This window comes from Eschrichtius robustus, chromosome 16, assembly GCF_028021215.1.
Source record: "Eschrichtius robustus isolate mEscRob2 chromosome 16, mEscRob2.pri, whole genome shotgun sequence".
NCBI lineage: Eukaryota > Metazoa > Chordata > Mammalia > Artiodactyla > Eschrichtiidae > Eschrichtius > Eschrichtius robustus.
Window position 1 is genome coordinate 92,614,158 of NC_090839.1, and position 16,131 is coordinate 92,630,288.

Genomic DNA, 16,131 nt, shown 5'->3' on the forward strand with positions numbered 1-16,131 from the left:
TCCAACATCATCCTTAATTTAATTTTAAAAAACAAAGTCGTCCCCCACCTTATAAAAGCAGAACACACCCACTGTGGAAAACACAGAGAACGTGGAGGAGCGCAGAGCAGTGTCGGCACGTTGACTGAGCCTGGGCCCTCCTCCCTGCCTGGCTTTCAGGTCTCCCCACCTCTCTTTAGCCCAGACGGTCTGTGACGTGAGTAACGATTAAACTCTCACTGGTTTGTAGTCCTTTGGCCATTTTGGGGTCGGAACCACACTCTGACCTGGGGTCAGGCAGCCCCATCCTTCTGCCGCATCCCTGGAAGCCCAGGGTTGCCCCCCCTCGTCCCCGAGGGAGGCCGGGGCCGGGACCACCCCCTTCTGTGCGAGGAGGGCCCTCACGCGGTGATGGCAGGGCTGCCCGGAGCCTGGTCTCCCGGGGGGTCTGCTGGGGGGGTCTGCTGTGTCCTGGCGTTGGGAGGGGGCCGCAGTCACTCCCTGAACTTTCACGTCACTGTGACCCCCTGGCCTGGGGTCCTGTCTCTGCTGAGATCACCTCCACTTCCCGCCGTTCACAGGAAACCACTTGGTTTATCGTTCTCGGTTAAGTGAGTTGACACCACATTTAGTTCAGGAAGCTTATTTCGTTAGAAGGTTCACTCATGATTATAAGGAATGTTAGTCACTGGTTCATCAGACCACGTACTCGAGAAAGTTCTCCAGTTTTGGGTCTAAAATACCAGAATGGACAGATGAAGCCGAGTATTTGTTCAGTCTTCTCAAAAGTATTTTTGCAGTGGAATGAAAAGCTTTCCCAGGATGGAGTGTCCACAGCTGGGAAAACAGTTGCTGCTTTGAAGATGGTTTTCCCAGGCACAGCGCTCATGTCTCCCGCTGTGAGGGGCAGAAGTGGCGTCTGGTGTAAACGTACGGCCCCTGGGGGGCTTCTGCTGGCCGAGGACGGCTGGTCTAAGCTGGGCCGACCCCGGGAACATACACTGACGGACGTTTGCCCAGATGTGCACCTGAGCGCGGCTGTGGAGGTGTGGGTGTCAGGACACACCTGCATGTACTGGAGGCCCCGGCCTCTAGGTGTGGATCAGCTCTGAGTGTGTGCTCGGAGGGGATGTCTTAAAAGGCAAAGGAAAGTGGCGGTTGAGGTCCTTGCTCACCACCGACGCCAGGTGTGGTCCGACGATGCTGTCTTTACGTCCTGAGCCTCTGCTGGCCTGACAGAGCCCTGCCCGTTCTTGAGGGCTTAGCACGGTGGCCACCAAAGCCAGGTGCCTCCACGCAGCAGCCTGCCTGGCCTGGAGGTGCGGGACGGCTGGAACCAGGCCCCACGTGGCACGGGGCAGGGGCTGAAGTGTGTGACTGAGGGACCTGGGTCTGGGGTGTGTATAGTGTGGTACCATGACCAGGAATGGGGCGGGTGCCAGGACAGGGCTCAGCATGCAGGAAGGGCCAAAAACTGGACACAGACGGAGGCTTACGGACAGACACGTGTCAGGGCACAGGCCAACTGCCGTGACGCGGAGACCCCAAAGTCCAGTGCCTTACATAGGATGGAAATTTCACAGTGCGGAGGCAAGCGGCCCGGGCTTGGGCGGCTGATTCCTAGGGTCGTGCAGGGACCCGGCTCCTCTGGCCTCGCTGTCCTGCCGCCCCTGGGCTGCTGCCCCGGTGTACGGTCGGTGGGAGCCCACCCCACGTGTGCCGTTAGTGCCGGGCGGGGGCAGACAGCGAGGGTCAGTGGCCTCATCTTCAGGAGCCGACCAGGAAGCTGCGGGCAGCCTGGACCCGTGACCTGCAGCTGGGCAGCCAGGAGCCCAGTCAGAACAGGCACCCGTTACTGGAAAGATGGGGGGTGCCGGGGAAAGTGCCCGCCTTGGTCGCCGGCCAGGGCTCGCCGCCCCACTTCCAAGTTCAGAGCAGGGCTGTGGGGTAGGACTTGGTACCGCTTGGCTCAGGTGGACAGAGGCTTACGCAGGGCGCCGGGTGGTCGTGACCTTGGGCACCACGCTTCTCTCTGACACCGTCAAGTGGAGACAGTACGGCCTGGTCACGGGTCGCCTAGGCTGCCGCGAGGTAACGTGCCAAATAGCTGACACGGTGCCTCGAGGACACGCTTGTATGCGGCAGCTATGTGTGTTCTGTGGTGATGAGAATGGGAGACATACGTGTTAACGTATGTCCTTTCTGGAGGGTGGAATTAGTGTTTGTGTAGAGGCATAGAAACTGATTCGAGCAAATTTCTACATTTGTTGGGATTTAGCAGTTTTATGAATTAGTCCTCTGTTTACACTGAGTTCTGGCTGCAGGGTCAGACCCCCCAGGAACCCCTGGCCCCCTCCCCCGCTCTGTGCTGCAGAGGAGTCACAGCCTGTGTCGGTGCCAGGAGCTCACGCGAGGGAGGGCAGGGGAGGGCAGTTTGTTTTTTAACGTCAGTAATGAATGAAAGTGTGCGTCCTGGACTTCATACCAGGAAGTCAGACTTGGTCAAGAGTCTCATCAGTAAATGCCTGACGATACAGCTGAACGCTGGAAACCAACGGACAAATGAAGGGTGACTTGTGTGACAATGGCCTTTGGGGCACGGAGCCTCCAGGTGACCACGCCTCGTCTGCTGCCGTGTCACCCTGGTGCCTGTTGACGACCCTGGAGGCTGGGGTCTCCTCCTGCTTAGGTAAGCATGGTGAGTCCTGTTGGTCCGTGTGGGGCAGGCGGTGCTTTTCCACACGAGCTGCTCTTGCTTTTCTTTCACCTGAAAGAAAGCTGCACCCCGAGACCTCCGGCCAGGCCGGCCGCTGGCCTCGCCCTGAGCGTCTGCTGTGCAGTCGGCTCGGGGCCCTCCGCAATGGGCTTTGTTTGGGAGAGGTTAATGGAGCACCACGCCCCGGGGACCAGAGCGGGGTTTCGAAATGTGCCTCCTGGTGGCGCGGAGGGTCCCCCAGGGCAGGCTCAGGGACCCCGTCAGCCAAGATGCGGACAGCGCGCGGGGAGTGTGTGTGCGTGTGCACGTCTGCGTGAGTGTGTGCTTGCGGGTCTTTGTCATGAGGGCATGTGTGTGTGTCCGTGTCTGTGTGTGCACATGTGTGTGCAGGCACACTGGCGAGTGTGGGCTGGGCTCCGGCCCTGGCAGAGTGTGTTCCCCGGGCATGGGCGTGCGTTCCGCCCCATCTGGCCGAGCAGGGCTCCTGGCCCTGGAGCCTGGGCTGCGTAGCCGGTACCAGGGCCCTGCCAGCCATCGGGGTCTCCGGGGTGGAGGCGGGTTTTCTGAGCAGCCGGGCTGCTGGCACGCTCGTCCTCTTCTCTCGGGTCGCCCAGGTGCCCCGCGTGTCTGAAGAGGGAGTGGGAATTTGTAACTGGCGGGGAGGTTCCAAGATTCCCGTGCATGTAAACTGTGTTTCCCTGTAGTTTGTAAGAAAGACACTCATCCACGTGCCATTTTCTGTGTGTCTTGCTGCCCCGCGTTCTCCCCTGGCTGGAGCCCTGGGGGCCCCCGGGGACTTGGGTGGGGCTTGGGTTAACTCAGCGTGGCGGGCTGCCCCCCCTCCCCCGCACCCCAATGCATCTTCCCGCCCTGGCGCTCCTCTGTTCACGTGCAGCTCTTTCTTCTCAGGCTTACCCACTGAGGGGAAATTCTTTCCTTCAGGCTGTATTTTGAGGCAAAAAAGAATCGCTGTCCTTTTCTCGTTGAAGTTTCTAATTCTGGGTCTGGTGTTACCAGCGTCATATCTAATTTCTAGCCTTTACTTGACCTGACTTTCAGAAACAGGTGCAGGGAGTGTGGGTTAGTGAAGGTGACCACTTTACCTGGGAAATGGTAGTGAATTTCAGTATTAAATTCTGATTTGAGCCTGGAGTTTTAAACTGAGCAGCTGTGATTTAAGTGGAAGAATTTCATTTATGGCCGCAGACAGGCATACTTTGTATGGTGGATTTCTTTCCTTCCTTTTTTATTGTAAAGTAAGCAAATAGGAGGTACATACAGCTTAAAGGAAACCACAGCTGGGTCGAGAAACAAAACTCAGCGCCTCTTTCATCCCCCTGCTTTTCTTTAGACTTGTATCAATATTTCCTGTGATGCATCCCTAAATAATAGTTTGGTTTTGCTTGTAGTTGAACTTTACATGGTTGGAATTGCATCCTACTTTTGTATTTGCTGCTTTTTAAAAAATTTTTATTTTATCATCATTTGTTTATACCGCAGGTTCTTATTAGTTGTCTGTTTTATACATATTAGTGTATACGTGTCCATCCCAACCTCCCAGTTCATCCCACCACCACCACCATCCCCGCTTTCCTGTATTTTGCTCTTTTTTTTAAAATAAATTTATTCATTTATTTAGGCTGCGTTGGGTCTTCGTTGAAGTGCGCAGGCTTCTCACTTGCGGTGGCTTCTCTTGTTGCGGAACACGGGCTCTAGGTGCACGGGCTCAGTAGTTGTGGCTCGCGGGCTCTAGAGCGCAGGCTCAGTAGTTGTGGCGCATGGGCTTAGTTGCTCCGCGGCATGTGGGATCTTCCCGGACCAGGGATTGAACCCATGTCCTCTGCGTTGGCAGGAGGATTCCTAACCACTGTGCCCCCAGGGAAGCCCCTGTATTTTGCTTTTCTGACTAACGTTTATTGTAAGCGTTCTCCATGCTGTTGTTATAGCTCTGGATTGTTACTTTTTATTGGCGCAGGAACATAGTTCATCCATTAGGTCCTCTGAGTTGTTGGCAGTTACGGGTGACGCCCTCATACGTGGACACGGCTTCTCTGGGGCGTAGGCCTGGGGTGGAATTGCAAGGTCTTGGGATTTGCAGGTCTTTGTTTCTGCTGGACAAGCCCTATATGTTAGTCACCTCTTGCTGTGTAACAAATTACTGCAAAATTCTGGGGCTTCAAAGAGCCGGGCGTGGGGGTCTGGGTGGGGCCTTGCTGCGCCGTCTGGTTCAGCCCTTGGGCTGCAGCCTCACCTGAGGGCTCGACGGGGACCATCTGCTTCCACACCCCACCCTCGCTCCCCATCAGCTCCCCGCCGGCCGTGGACCAAGGGCCTCGCCCACTGTCGGCCACAGGCTGCCCTCCGCTCCTCCCCGAGGGGTGCGCGCTCCATGGCGCCTGCTCCATCCACGTGAGGAGCCCTCTTCTCTCCCCGCGCCGCCCCGCGCTCGCCTTGGCATCTTGGCTCTCAGTGCCGCTGCCACACGCCCGACGTATGTGGCTCCCGCAGACTTTCCGCGTGCGCCACACCTGTAGCCTCGCCCCTCAGCAGACGCCCGGGTGCCTCACCGTGACCTCGGACTTAGCTGCCCGAAATCCAGGTCTCCATCTCCGCGAGCGTTCCATCCACCACCTTCCCCAGAGAAACAACGGCAACATCATTGCTCAGGCAAAATTCCTTCTCTTTATTCTTGTTAATTTTATTCTGGTAACGTATGCATAACGTAATAAAATCAACCACTTTAGCCGTTTTTCAGTGTCCAGTTCAGGGGCATTAAGCACGCTCTCACTGTTGTGCCGCCATCCCCACTGTCCGTCTCCAGAACTTTCTCGTCTTCCCGAACTGAGGCTCTGCCCCCATGAAACACGGCCGCCCCTCCCCTCCCCCAGCCCTGGCCCCCAGCCTCTGCTTTCTGTCTCTGCGACCCTGACTCCCCCAGGACCTTGTGAGTAGCACCACACGGTGTCTGTCCTTCTGGTCCCACGTCTCTTCCATCCGGGAGTCTTGTTGCGTCCTGTTGACTTCAGGATGTACCCAGAGTCCCACCGCTCTCACCACGCCAAGTGCTCCCCTCCTGGTCCAAGCCCCCCGCCCCACTCGCCGCGGCGGCCTCTCCCTGCTCTCTGCATTGCCTCCTTGGACGCGTTGGACGCATTCATCCAATGCCCCCTCCCCCGCCCCCGCCCCCACCCGCAGCCGCTGCTTTCGAAAAACTGTTAATGGGCGTTTCCCAGCTAGGCCTGTGGTGGCTTCAACTCCATCACTCACATCCCCTATTTAAAGCTTTCTTCCAGAAATTGGTCTGGGAGACCCCGGCCTTTCCGATTTTCCATGTCTTTAAGGGGCTGACTTTTACACATGTTGCCCAGTGCAGAGGTTACCACTGTTGTCAGGGTGGGGTGATGGGACTTCCGGGGGACCTCACTGGACTTTCTCAGCGGGACGTGCCCTGCAAGCCACTCTTCACGCCCAGGGAAGGTACGGCAGCCGCCCTGGGCAGAGTTCTGCGCTGTGGCTTCAGGGACAAGAACCACTGCTGTTGACTCTGAGAAGGGTGAAACTAGCGACCTGGAACCGTGGCTGCTGTGATTTTCTTCATTTCTGGGCGGTTTACATTGTTGAGTCGGCAAAGAAAACTGTCCTGTCTGCTGAAGACTGAATGTTCTGAGCAGGGGGTGGGGCCCACCTCCTGTCTGGTTGGCTGTGGGAGTTTGTTGTGGCCTCCCTGGAAGAGCCCGAGCCTCCTGGGGGCGGGGGACCCACATGTGTCCGGGGGGGGGCTGCCCGGCATGGGACCGAGGCTCCCTCCATGTAGGGGCGCAGCCCGTGCAGGAGGCCCGCGTCGTGTGGGGCCCTGTCCAGACAAGGGTATGGCCCACTGTCTCCCGGAGCTCGGGCAGCAGGAGGTGGGTGAGTGCAGCAGTGGGGTCCAGGCAGAGGGAGGAGTGGGGGAGCAGGGACTCTGCGTGAAGGGTCCGCTCCCTCTTCAGAGACCTCATGTCCGATGTCCACTGTCCTCGGGACCAGCCCCCTGGACAGACGGGGACGGCGCCCTTTCTAATGACTGGACTCTCCAGGACTCCCTACGGCTGATTTCTTGTGAGAAGTTTTAGATCGATTCCACCCACTTACAAAGGCTTAGAGTTACAGTCTGGAGGTTTTCGTCCACTTCTGTTCGCTGTTCCTTTGGCCTTTAAAACCCTTGTTCCCGGGTGAGATGCCCGCCCACTGGACAGTGGTACAAATCAGATGAACTCAGAGCAGCTGACCTTTTCTGACGACACTGAACTGGGCGTTGAAGGCAAAGGCTCCAGCAGGTGCCCGTGGGGCGCGTGGCTCGTCCTGGGACGCAGGAGCCTTTTCTGGGCTCTCCAGGCCTCGTGGTGCTGTGTCGGCCTCAGCACCTGGTGTTGAGGAGCCTGGGCGGGTCCTGCTCTGATGGCCGGTGCCCCCACTTCCTCGGAACCCCTGTCTTGCGGGCCCACAGCCGTTCCCTGAGGGCCTGCTGGTTGATGCAGGCTGCAGCGGGCCTTCTGGGGCCTGCAGGATGTGCCAGCAGGCAAGGTGGGCTCAGAGGCTCAGACACTTTTGACCAGAAGGCTGGTGGGCACTCAGTGGGGAGCGGGGTTGGCGCAGGTGGCTCTTCCCTCCTCCTTCCCCCTTCCACTGTCCCTGGAGTCCCCCCAGCTGCGAGGCTAAATGCCAACATCCTCTTCAGACAGGCCTTGGTGACGCCCCAGAAGGGCGCTCGGCACGCAGGTCTCCGCGATAACCATTGATGCAGGAGACGTTCAGACAGACGCCTCACCTGGCCGGAGAGGAGGCACTTCTGTGCGGCCGCCGCGCCCCGGCTCAGGAGGCGCTCTATCACAGAAAGGAAGTTGCGGGTGGGGAAGTGGCACAGGAGTAGCTGGGACGTGCCTATTTCCCGGGGCTCTGAGCAGGCTGCCCCGGTGCCAGCGCCCCGGCGAGATGGCGGTCGGTCCGCGCCCCTCTGCCCTCGCGCCCTTCCTTCGTGCCGCAGAGAGCTGGGGGTGCCTGGGGAGGCGGTGGGTGAGGGATGCCCCCCCGGCCCTGCCCGGGTGCTGGCCGCACTGCCAACCCGCAGGTCCCTGGGCGCCCCATAGAGAGTCGTCATAGGGACAAAACCAGCCTCCGTGGCTTTATGAAGTGCCGGAGCATGACCTAGTAAATTCAGCTATAGTTTTTACTGAAGTCTTTTTCCCTTTATTTTTGATTTAAAAACATATCAAAAGACATCCCCGATGATTAGTTTCCCACTGTGGAAAAGAAAAGAAAACCTGAATTACTAGGCAGTAAGGAAGAAGAGAGAACTTTATTGAGAACACTTGCAGTACACGTTAGCGGAAGCTTCTCGGATTCCGGACGGCTTAAACCGTAACATTTTCAGGCAGTGCAGGCTGTCTCCCCTTTGTGGGCAGAAACGGATGGTGGCTTCGAGTCGTGTTGCAGGGCTGCACGTCCACAGGGCAGGCAGCTGTGGGAGAGGACCCAGTGCTGCGCCCGGCTCTTTCCAGGGCCGCTTCACTGAGATGCAGCTTACCTACTGTCCCTGCACCCTTTCCTCTTGGGAGCCACAGTGGTTCTCAGCGGCTCACAGGGCGGTATGGCCGTCATGGGTCGCTATCGAGAGACGCGTGCCTCACCCTGTCCCCGTTTGCAGCCCCTCCCCACCCGTCCCCCGGCGCCGGGCACCCACTGCCTGCTTCCTGTCTGCGGACTTGCCAGCTCTGGCGTTGCACGCCAGCGGACTCACCCAGCGCGGTCCTTTCCTGCCTGGTTCTCACGGAGCACCGTGAGTTCGGGCTCCCCCGTGTTGCAGCAGGTGTCAGTGCTTCATGCCCTCCCGGGGCCACGGGGCCGTGTGGACGGACCGAGTTGTAGTCACCTGTTGGTGAACACCTGGGTTGTTTCCACCGCCAGCTACTGTGACGGGAGCTGCCGTGGACACTCGTGCACAAGTACTTGTTGGAGCATCTGTTCCGACCCCTTTGAGTGTGTACCCCGGCATGGAATTGGCACTGCACACACTTGTCCCAATTGCTTTGCCGCCTAAAGAGCTCGTGCTCCCTCTGTGTGTGTCCCCTTAGCGTGAGGGCATCACCTCACGTCCCCGCAGTGGCAGCGCGGCCCTCGGTCTTGGGGAGTCGAGCGTCCATGTGATACCTTAGTCTCCTGGGGGGTCCACTTCCACCAGCGGACCCCCCGCTTGTAGCGTTTTTTCTTCCTGGGGCCGTCCTCCCCAGGACCACATTCTGGTTTAGCTGCTCGTGTCCCGACCGTCCCTTAACTGGGAGCAGCCCTCCGCCTCCTTTGTCTCTCGTGACGTGGCGTTGTGGGTGGAGGCTGCCTCCTGTCCCTGCTTTGAACCTGGTGGTGCTTCCCCCCCATTAGGTTCTGGCTGTGATCCCGGATTCGGACGTGGGGATGCCCTGCCTGCCCTGGGGTCCGCGTCTGGACTCCCGTCGGGTGGGCTCCTCGGAAGCCCCGAGTCGAGGGCCGTCTCGTCTGTGTGCTGTTGGTCACTGTTCCCCGCGGTAAAGCGGTCGGGCGTCCGGCTCCTGGTCCACCGAGTGCCCCTGCTTTAGCCGTGTCAGGGGTCTCGCCTGTCCCAGGCTGCGCGACAGTCGTGGGTGACAAGCCCCCAGCACCCTCCGCCGGACCAGTCAGCCGGCCTCTGCTCTGAGCAGGGTCCTTCCCGTATAGTCACTCACTCCTCCCTCAGTCCTTCCTTCATTCCTGTGGGTTCTTGTATTTACTTCATTGCTCAGTTTATTTAGGTGATATTTATACGTTTGTTATCAGATGGACTCGTGGATTCTCGTTTTTCAGTAGTTGATGGTTACTTACCCGTCTAATGATCTCGATGCTCAAACTGCCCAGGTCGTCCAGTGGGAACCCTTGGGCTGGGTCCCTGTGTCCTGGTGATGTGACCCTGTCATCGTCCTGATGCTTCTCGCCTCCTGGCGGGACACCCCGTGCAGGACCCCGAGGCGCCTGCCTCCTGTGAGGGTAGGGGTGCTGGAGGCCCAGGCCTGGGCAGGGTGGGCTGGGGAAGGTACAGGCGCCCGTGGCAGCGTGTCCACACACACCCCGTCCGCGTCCGAGGTGCTCACGCCCAGCAGGCACAGCACACCACACGCCCCCGTGCACGTTCCTGCCACAGACACTGGGGCTGAAGCCCGAACTCCAGTTCCCGCCCACTCCCACGGGTGCTCGCCGCCTGCCCTTCCCCCTCCCGTCTCCGCGTCCGTCAGGGCAGCGCCCTCGCTAATGTGCTCGGTCATGGTGGTTTAGGGTCATCTCAGAGGTGCCCCCACACCCCGGCCAAGAGGGAGGTTAGGGCCCAGCCTTCCCTCCGACGGGGTGGGTGCACAGCCCTCCCGCCAGGGCCCTCCAGGCTCGGGGCCTCCCAGGCTCGGGGGAGTGAGTTATTAAGCACAGAGGACGTTAGGAAGTCGCGTTCGGTGCTGACACTGTGCCTTCCGTGCTGGCTGCTCTCCACTTCTGTGCTCTTGGCGGGGTTCGGAGAGCGTTACTGCCCAGGAGAGCGGGGTTACCAGGAAACAGCAAAGCCATCGAACGCCTTGACTTTATCTTGTGCTGCTCCAGCAAAAATCATGAAACCAGCCTCCGCTCTCAGATAAACGCTCCGAGAAGGACGTGTGTGAGCCGGCGGGCGGCTGTGCGTGCTCGGAGCCCGCTGGGGGCGCTGATCGTGGCTCTGCCCCCGGAGCCAGGACTCTGGGGTCTCGGGTGAGAAGGGGCTCTGGTTCAGTAAGAACCCCTTTTGGTTAAGTCGGGGCCTCTGCCTTGTACCTGCCTTGCAGCGATCCCGCAGCCTGTCTTCCCCCCAACGGGCCCTCGGAGCCGTTGTGCCGCTGGTTTTGCAGATCAGGAAATGGGCTTCCAGAGCTGAGCGGCAGATGCTGTGCGGGGGCCTGTTTGACTTGTGTCTCTGCCTACAGAGCTCTCGAGGCCTCGGTGCTTGCTGGGGTGTGTGTCAGGTGTGAGGAGGACAGGTTTGCTCTGTGGTCTAGGTGAACCAGGGGCCGCGGGATGGAAGCTGCCTCTGATTAGCCAGCGGCGGGGGGCGGTTCTGTGAACACCCAGCCAGCCCACGGAGTGAGGGCTGCCCCGTCCCTGATCAACACTTTGGGGCCTCAGTCGGCAGCAGTTCCCACCCAGCTATCCTGATGTCAAGCACCTCTGGGGAAGGACGGGGCTGTGACCCCGGGTGGCTTTGCGTGGCTTCCGCGTGGTTTGCTCCTACCTGTCGGAGACCAGGGGAAGCCGAGCACACAGGGAGGGGGCCTGGTTCCCGGCTGTGTCGTTACTGCTTAAGGTTTCCAGCGGTCAAGTCAGACTCTTGGGGCCACGCGTGCACCTCCTGGGTTTGCTGGAGGGTCAGGGACAGGCCCCGTTCACTAACACACTGTCTGTCCGTGTCCCGGCCATCACCACCCTCCCGGCGGGGACGAGAGCAAGCGTGCACGTGATGGAGGCCTCAGTGCTGGGGCTCCTGCGATGGGGACTTGCGGGCTCAGGGAACTTAATAACAGCTCTCACCTCGTAAGATGCACGTCTGTGTGGAAGGCGAGGCTTCGGTGGGGCTGGAGCCACTGGGGACGGCGCTTGTTGAACGCAGGTATTTCCTTGGGACAGATACTCTCTGTCGGAGGTTTGCACTCATCGAGAACTGTTAAAACTAAAAATGGCTCACTTCCTGTCACTTAAACATTGTTCACCGACCTCCCAGCGAGGCCAGCCGCGTCCCGTCTTGGTTGTGCTTCTGGGGAGGAGGGGGCCCTGGGCGGGGCGGGTGGGCCCAGCCCTGCAGAGCCCCTAGAAGAGCGAGGCTGTGTGGTGTGTTTGCAGTAGAGATTATCCTGGTGCACAGAGAGCGTGTGGCACCCGTGTCAGGCACCGTCCCGGGGCTTGGGCCGGAGTCCCCGGAGTCCTCCAGGCAGCGAGGGCGCCTCCAGACGCTGGGGAGCTTTTTCTCGGTGAGGAAGGGGTGGTTCTGCTGCTGAGGCTCTGAGTGCCCCACCCCCCGGCCCCTCAGGGAACTGCTCAGGTGGAGAATTCTGAAGAATCGGCATGGCTGTACTTTATTGACAAAGACTGGACATTCCCAGACTCATTAGGTTTCCTTTTTTACGTTTTGACGAGAGGGGTCTGCGTTGTCACCGTTGCTACCGCTGCGTTCACCCCGCCCTTCAGGAGGCGCCCAAGGCGTCCCTCTCCAGGCTGGCGGGTGGTGCAGGGCGCCCGGCGTCCTCCTGCTTAGCCGTGGCGCCCGGTACACACACGCACACGCACGCACACACACGCGCGCATGCACACGCACACACACGCGCACGCACACCCACGCGCACACGCACGCACGCACACGCACACATGCACGCACACGCACGCACGTGCACACACGCACACGCGCACACACACACGCAGGCGCGGAAGGTGTTCTGCCACCTTCAGTTCACGTCAGCTGCGTGAGTTCTGTTCCTCTAAAATGGCAAATTTCTGGCACGTCTGCTTTGAAACGAGGGTACTTCATCCCAGTGTCCCCCTCCTTCTTGCTCTCGTTGGCGGGTGTCAGAAGCGTCTGCCACTGATCCAGCGTGTGCAGGGTCCGTGCCCCGTGCTCACGACCCAGATGGATGGACAGCTCTGTGTGTGAGTGACCAGCGGGAGGGCGCCCTAGGGCGGTGCGGGGCACGGCGTCTGGCCCTTCCCACCCCCCCCCCCCCCCGCCCCTCCCCGCCCCCTACACGGTGCTGCTGAACTTCACCTCGGCCTGCTCGGCGCTGTCCGGGACCACCGCCTTCAGGGCCGTGTGGCAGAAGCGGTTCAGGGCAGACAGGCCGGTCTTCTGCTCCAGGTAGAGCCGCAGCTTGTCTCGGAAGGTCTCCCCGAGGAAGCTGTAGACCAGGGGGTTGAGGCAGCTGTTGGAGAAGGCGGCCAGGTTGACCACGTGGCCGGCCAGCGGGTGCGCGTGGCGGGGGGACCGCTGGCAGGGCCCGGCCCCGGGTGGCGCACGCTGCAGCAGGTGCACGCTGATGAAGACGTTCTCGGGCAGCCAGCACACGAAGAAGACCAGGACCACGGCCAGGATCATGCGCAGCGCCTTCTGCCTCCGCGGGCGAAGGCCACGGTGCCGGTGCGCCGTCACCAGGACCCTGACGATGAGCGAGTAGCAGAGGCCGATGATGGCGAAGGGGACCACGAAGCCCAGCGTGACCTCCAGCCACTGCACCTCCCTGACGTCGGCGAAGCAGAAGCAGACGTCCTCGCTGTGCCGCAGGTGCACGGCGGTGAAGGGCACCAGGGTGGCGGACACGGAGGCCATCCAGATGAGGCCGCAGCTCAGCCGCGCGCGGGGCTTGGTGCGGAACGGGCCGCAGCGCATGGCCTTGGCCAGGGCCAGGTAGCGGTCGAAGCTCATCCAGGTGAGGAAGAAGACGCTGCTGTACATGTTGACCTGCAGGAAGAGCGACATGAAGGTGCAGAGCGCGGTGATGTCGTAGTACTGCTCGTCCAGGTTGAACACCTCGATCAGCGAGTCCGCCACCAGGATGAGGTCCGCGGCCGCCAGGTTGATGAAGTACAGGTCGGGGACGGTCATCTTCTCCCGGAAGCGGATATTCACCAGCAGGATCAGGAGGTTGCCCACGAAGCCGATGGGGAAGAGGAAGATGGTGTAGAGGCAGGAGAGGAAGAGCCCGATGGCGTACTGCTGCTGCTCCGAGAGCGCGGCCGAGCCGTTGGCCAGCGTGCGGGGCAGCTCGAGGCCGGTGGAGCAGCCGTTGCAGGCGCCCGGCGGCGTCTCCATGCTGGGGCCGGGCGCCCGGAGGGACAGCCGGGCTCTCAGGCTTTGCCGCAGGGCTCCCAGAAACCGGTTTTTAACGGGAGATCCATCTTGAGAAGGAAAGGTGCTGCCCTTGGAAGTGAGCCAGGCATCTGTAAAAGCGGAGCAGGTCCCAGGGGCACTTGTGCAACCAGAGGTGGAGGTCGGCGCCTGCGCTCTGGCCTGCGCTTCTGCCTGGCCTCTGGGTCTGCGGCTGTGTCCCCGCCACACCCGAGCCCCTCACTCCCGGGCACCTGGGGAAGCAAGAGCAGAGGATTCAAGCTCGGCAGCTCCAGGGCTTGCGGATGACGCGGGACGGGTGCAGCACACGAGCGCGCGGGGCGGGCCTGGACGTGTCCCCTCCGCTTGGAGGGCCGGCCGGCCCTGTGCTGGAGCAGGAGAGTCAAGCGCAGAACATGCCCCGTGTTCTCTCCCGAGGGCTCCCAGGGCCACTGGGTCTGAGTGGAGCCGACGGTGACTCGTGCTCAGGCCCGCCGGACGCAGCTCGGGAGGGAGCACGGCTGGATGTTCGCGTGGAAGCCTTAGGAGGGTTGTGGTCAGGAGACGAAATAGTTTTATTTTGGCGGCTGCTGAAAGAGAACTAAGACGGGAAGGGGAAAAGCGGCCTTTTCTGGAAGGGAGTGGGCCCAGCACGCTTGGTGAGAGGCGGAGCAGAGTCTTTTTTCTTACAATAATACAGATCAAAGAAGTCTAGCATTTTTGGCTAACCCTAAGTTTGGGTGCCGAACACGGAACTGTTTTCAGAGCATGGAATGAGAGAACATGAGAAATAAAGGTGGTCATTGTTTTAGGAAATAAGATTTGAATTTTTTTCACTGTTTTGCCAAATGATTGTAAAACCGAATGAATTTCTCTACTGCTGTTTGCAACCTAGAAACGCTGCGACTTGGAGGCTGGGGAGAGCAACCCTCCCAGACCTCTGCTTCTGACCGTCTCGCCCCGGTGGCCGCTCACGCGCTCGGCCTGACACGGGCTCTGCTCAGCGTGCTCCCCAGAGGCTCTGCGGCGTTGACCTGGGCACCCTGGGCAGGGTCTGCGGTCTCGGGCATCGCGGCTGGGGAGGGGCAAGGTGGCCCCGGCTTTGTGGGGCAGCCCCGTCAGCAGGGCCGGGGCGGAGGAGCCTTAGTGACCGCCTTGGAGAGTTTCTGCCTCACCTGGGAGGTGGCCAGGGATCGTTTTCAAAGTTGCCAGAGCAGCAGGTGCTTACTGACCTATTGCTTGAAAACAGAGTTTCTAAAAAAAAGGAGGAAAGAGATGAATCGGGACCTTGGCGTCAGTTATTTTAAAAGGGCTCAATAACCTCTGCTTCACTGGGGTTGATAAACTGGATTTTACTAGTTGTGTTGTGTTCTTCATCTTTGGTAGGTAATCCCAGTTTGAACCACATAAGTGCCATTGTTCTCAGATTCCATCTGTGATGTTTAAAGCCTCTGTTTTTAAATTTCTCTGTAAAACTGCTCAGAGTACTGGTTTTGCTCTTTAAACGTGGGGATTTTGGAAAGTTTTCGACCGATTCTCAGGAAACTCCAAGGCGAGCAGAGCCCTTGAGACACACCTGCCCTCCCCTGTGCTCGTTAGGTGTTGGCCGTCACTTCTTTCCCGGGTAAATGGGTCTTTGGTCCTTGAGCAATGCTGCTGTTTTCATGGTGGTCTGATGAAAAGATAAGCATGAACCTTACTGCTGACACACTTTCCTCGTGAAAGTTGGCCACGAATTTACAAATAGAAAGGGGAGTATAAAACAGTCAGGTATCATTTTGTTTCAGATTGCCACTGCTGGTCCAGATCTAGAAAAATGAACCACATTTTTGTCAGATCTACGAGGTATCTTTTACATACTAAATTAATCTCGGGTTGGCGGGCGTCCTCATTGAGGCAGTGAGTGACGCGCCGCCGTCAGAGCCCTGGCGATCTTCTTGGAGTGAGAAAGATGCTTGTTGAACAAACCAGGACAGAGCGCAGCTAGCGTTGTTTTCAGCCAGCGTCAGGGAAGACCCTTCCTGCTGAGCCGCCCTCACTGAAGGTGCCCAGTCTGTGCTGCACCCAGCCGGGACGTCCAGCCCCGTCTGCCCGGCGCGTCTCCGTCCCGGCGCTGACCCGAACACAGACCCAGAGCCTGGGTCGCGCTTACCTGCGCGGCTGCCGCTGGCCACCCGCGTGTGTCCCCTGAGCAGACCTGTCCCCCGTCCCTGGGAGGGCAGCTCCGCCAGCCTCCGGGATGCGCTCACAGCTGGGGGCGGCAGCGACTCTGGACTTGGGGGTGGAATCGGGACCTTCGCGGGACGCTGGAGAGGAGCGTGGAGGCTCCGGAGCCCAGCCCGTTGTCCTCGGCAGGCAGCCCGGTTGGTTGTAGGTTCGTTGGCCTCTGGCGGCCGCAGGCAGGCTTTATAGGCCCGCGGCTGGCGGGCGGGCACCTCCCACAGGTCCGGATGTAACCCCTTTTTTGCTGGGCCTTTTTCTCCCCCTCTGGCACTGAGCTCAGTCCCACCAAAGCGTCTTCAGGGAAGTTTCCAGTTGAACAGCTTTTTTTCACCCACTGATACAA

At 59.8% G+C, this 16,131-nt stretch overlaps 2 protein-coding genes across 5 annotated transcripts in view; one reads left to right on the forward strand and one right to left on the reverse strand.

The window, feature by feature from the left end:
* The window catches only part of C16H7orf50 (chromosome 16 C7orf50 homolog), a 105,774-nt gene that overhangs the window by 32,208 nt on the left and 57,435 nt on the right, over positions 1-16,131 (forward strand). The window lies entirely within an intron of this gene.
* GPER1 (G protein-coupled estrogen receptor 1) lies at positions 12,486-13,550 on the reverse strand. The gene has a single exon (XM_068524419.1). The coding sequence runs from the start codon at positions 13,548-13,550 to the stop codon at positions 12,486-12,488; it is 1,065 nt and encodes a 354-aa protein (XP_068380520.1).

Bases quoted from the DNA above. Each gene is read 5' to 3' on its own strand.
- GPER1 (XM_068524419.1), bottom strand. From the start codon at position 13,550: ATGGAGACGCCGCCGGGCGCCTGCAACGGCTGCTCCACCGGCCTCGAG.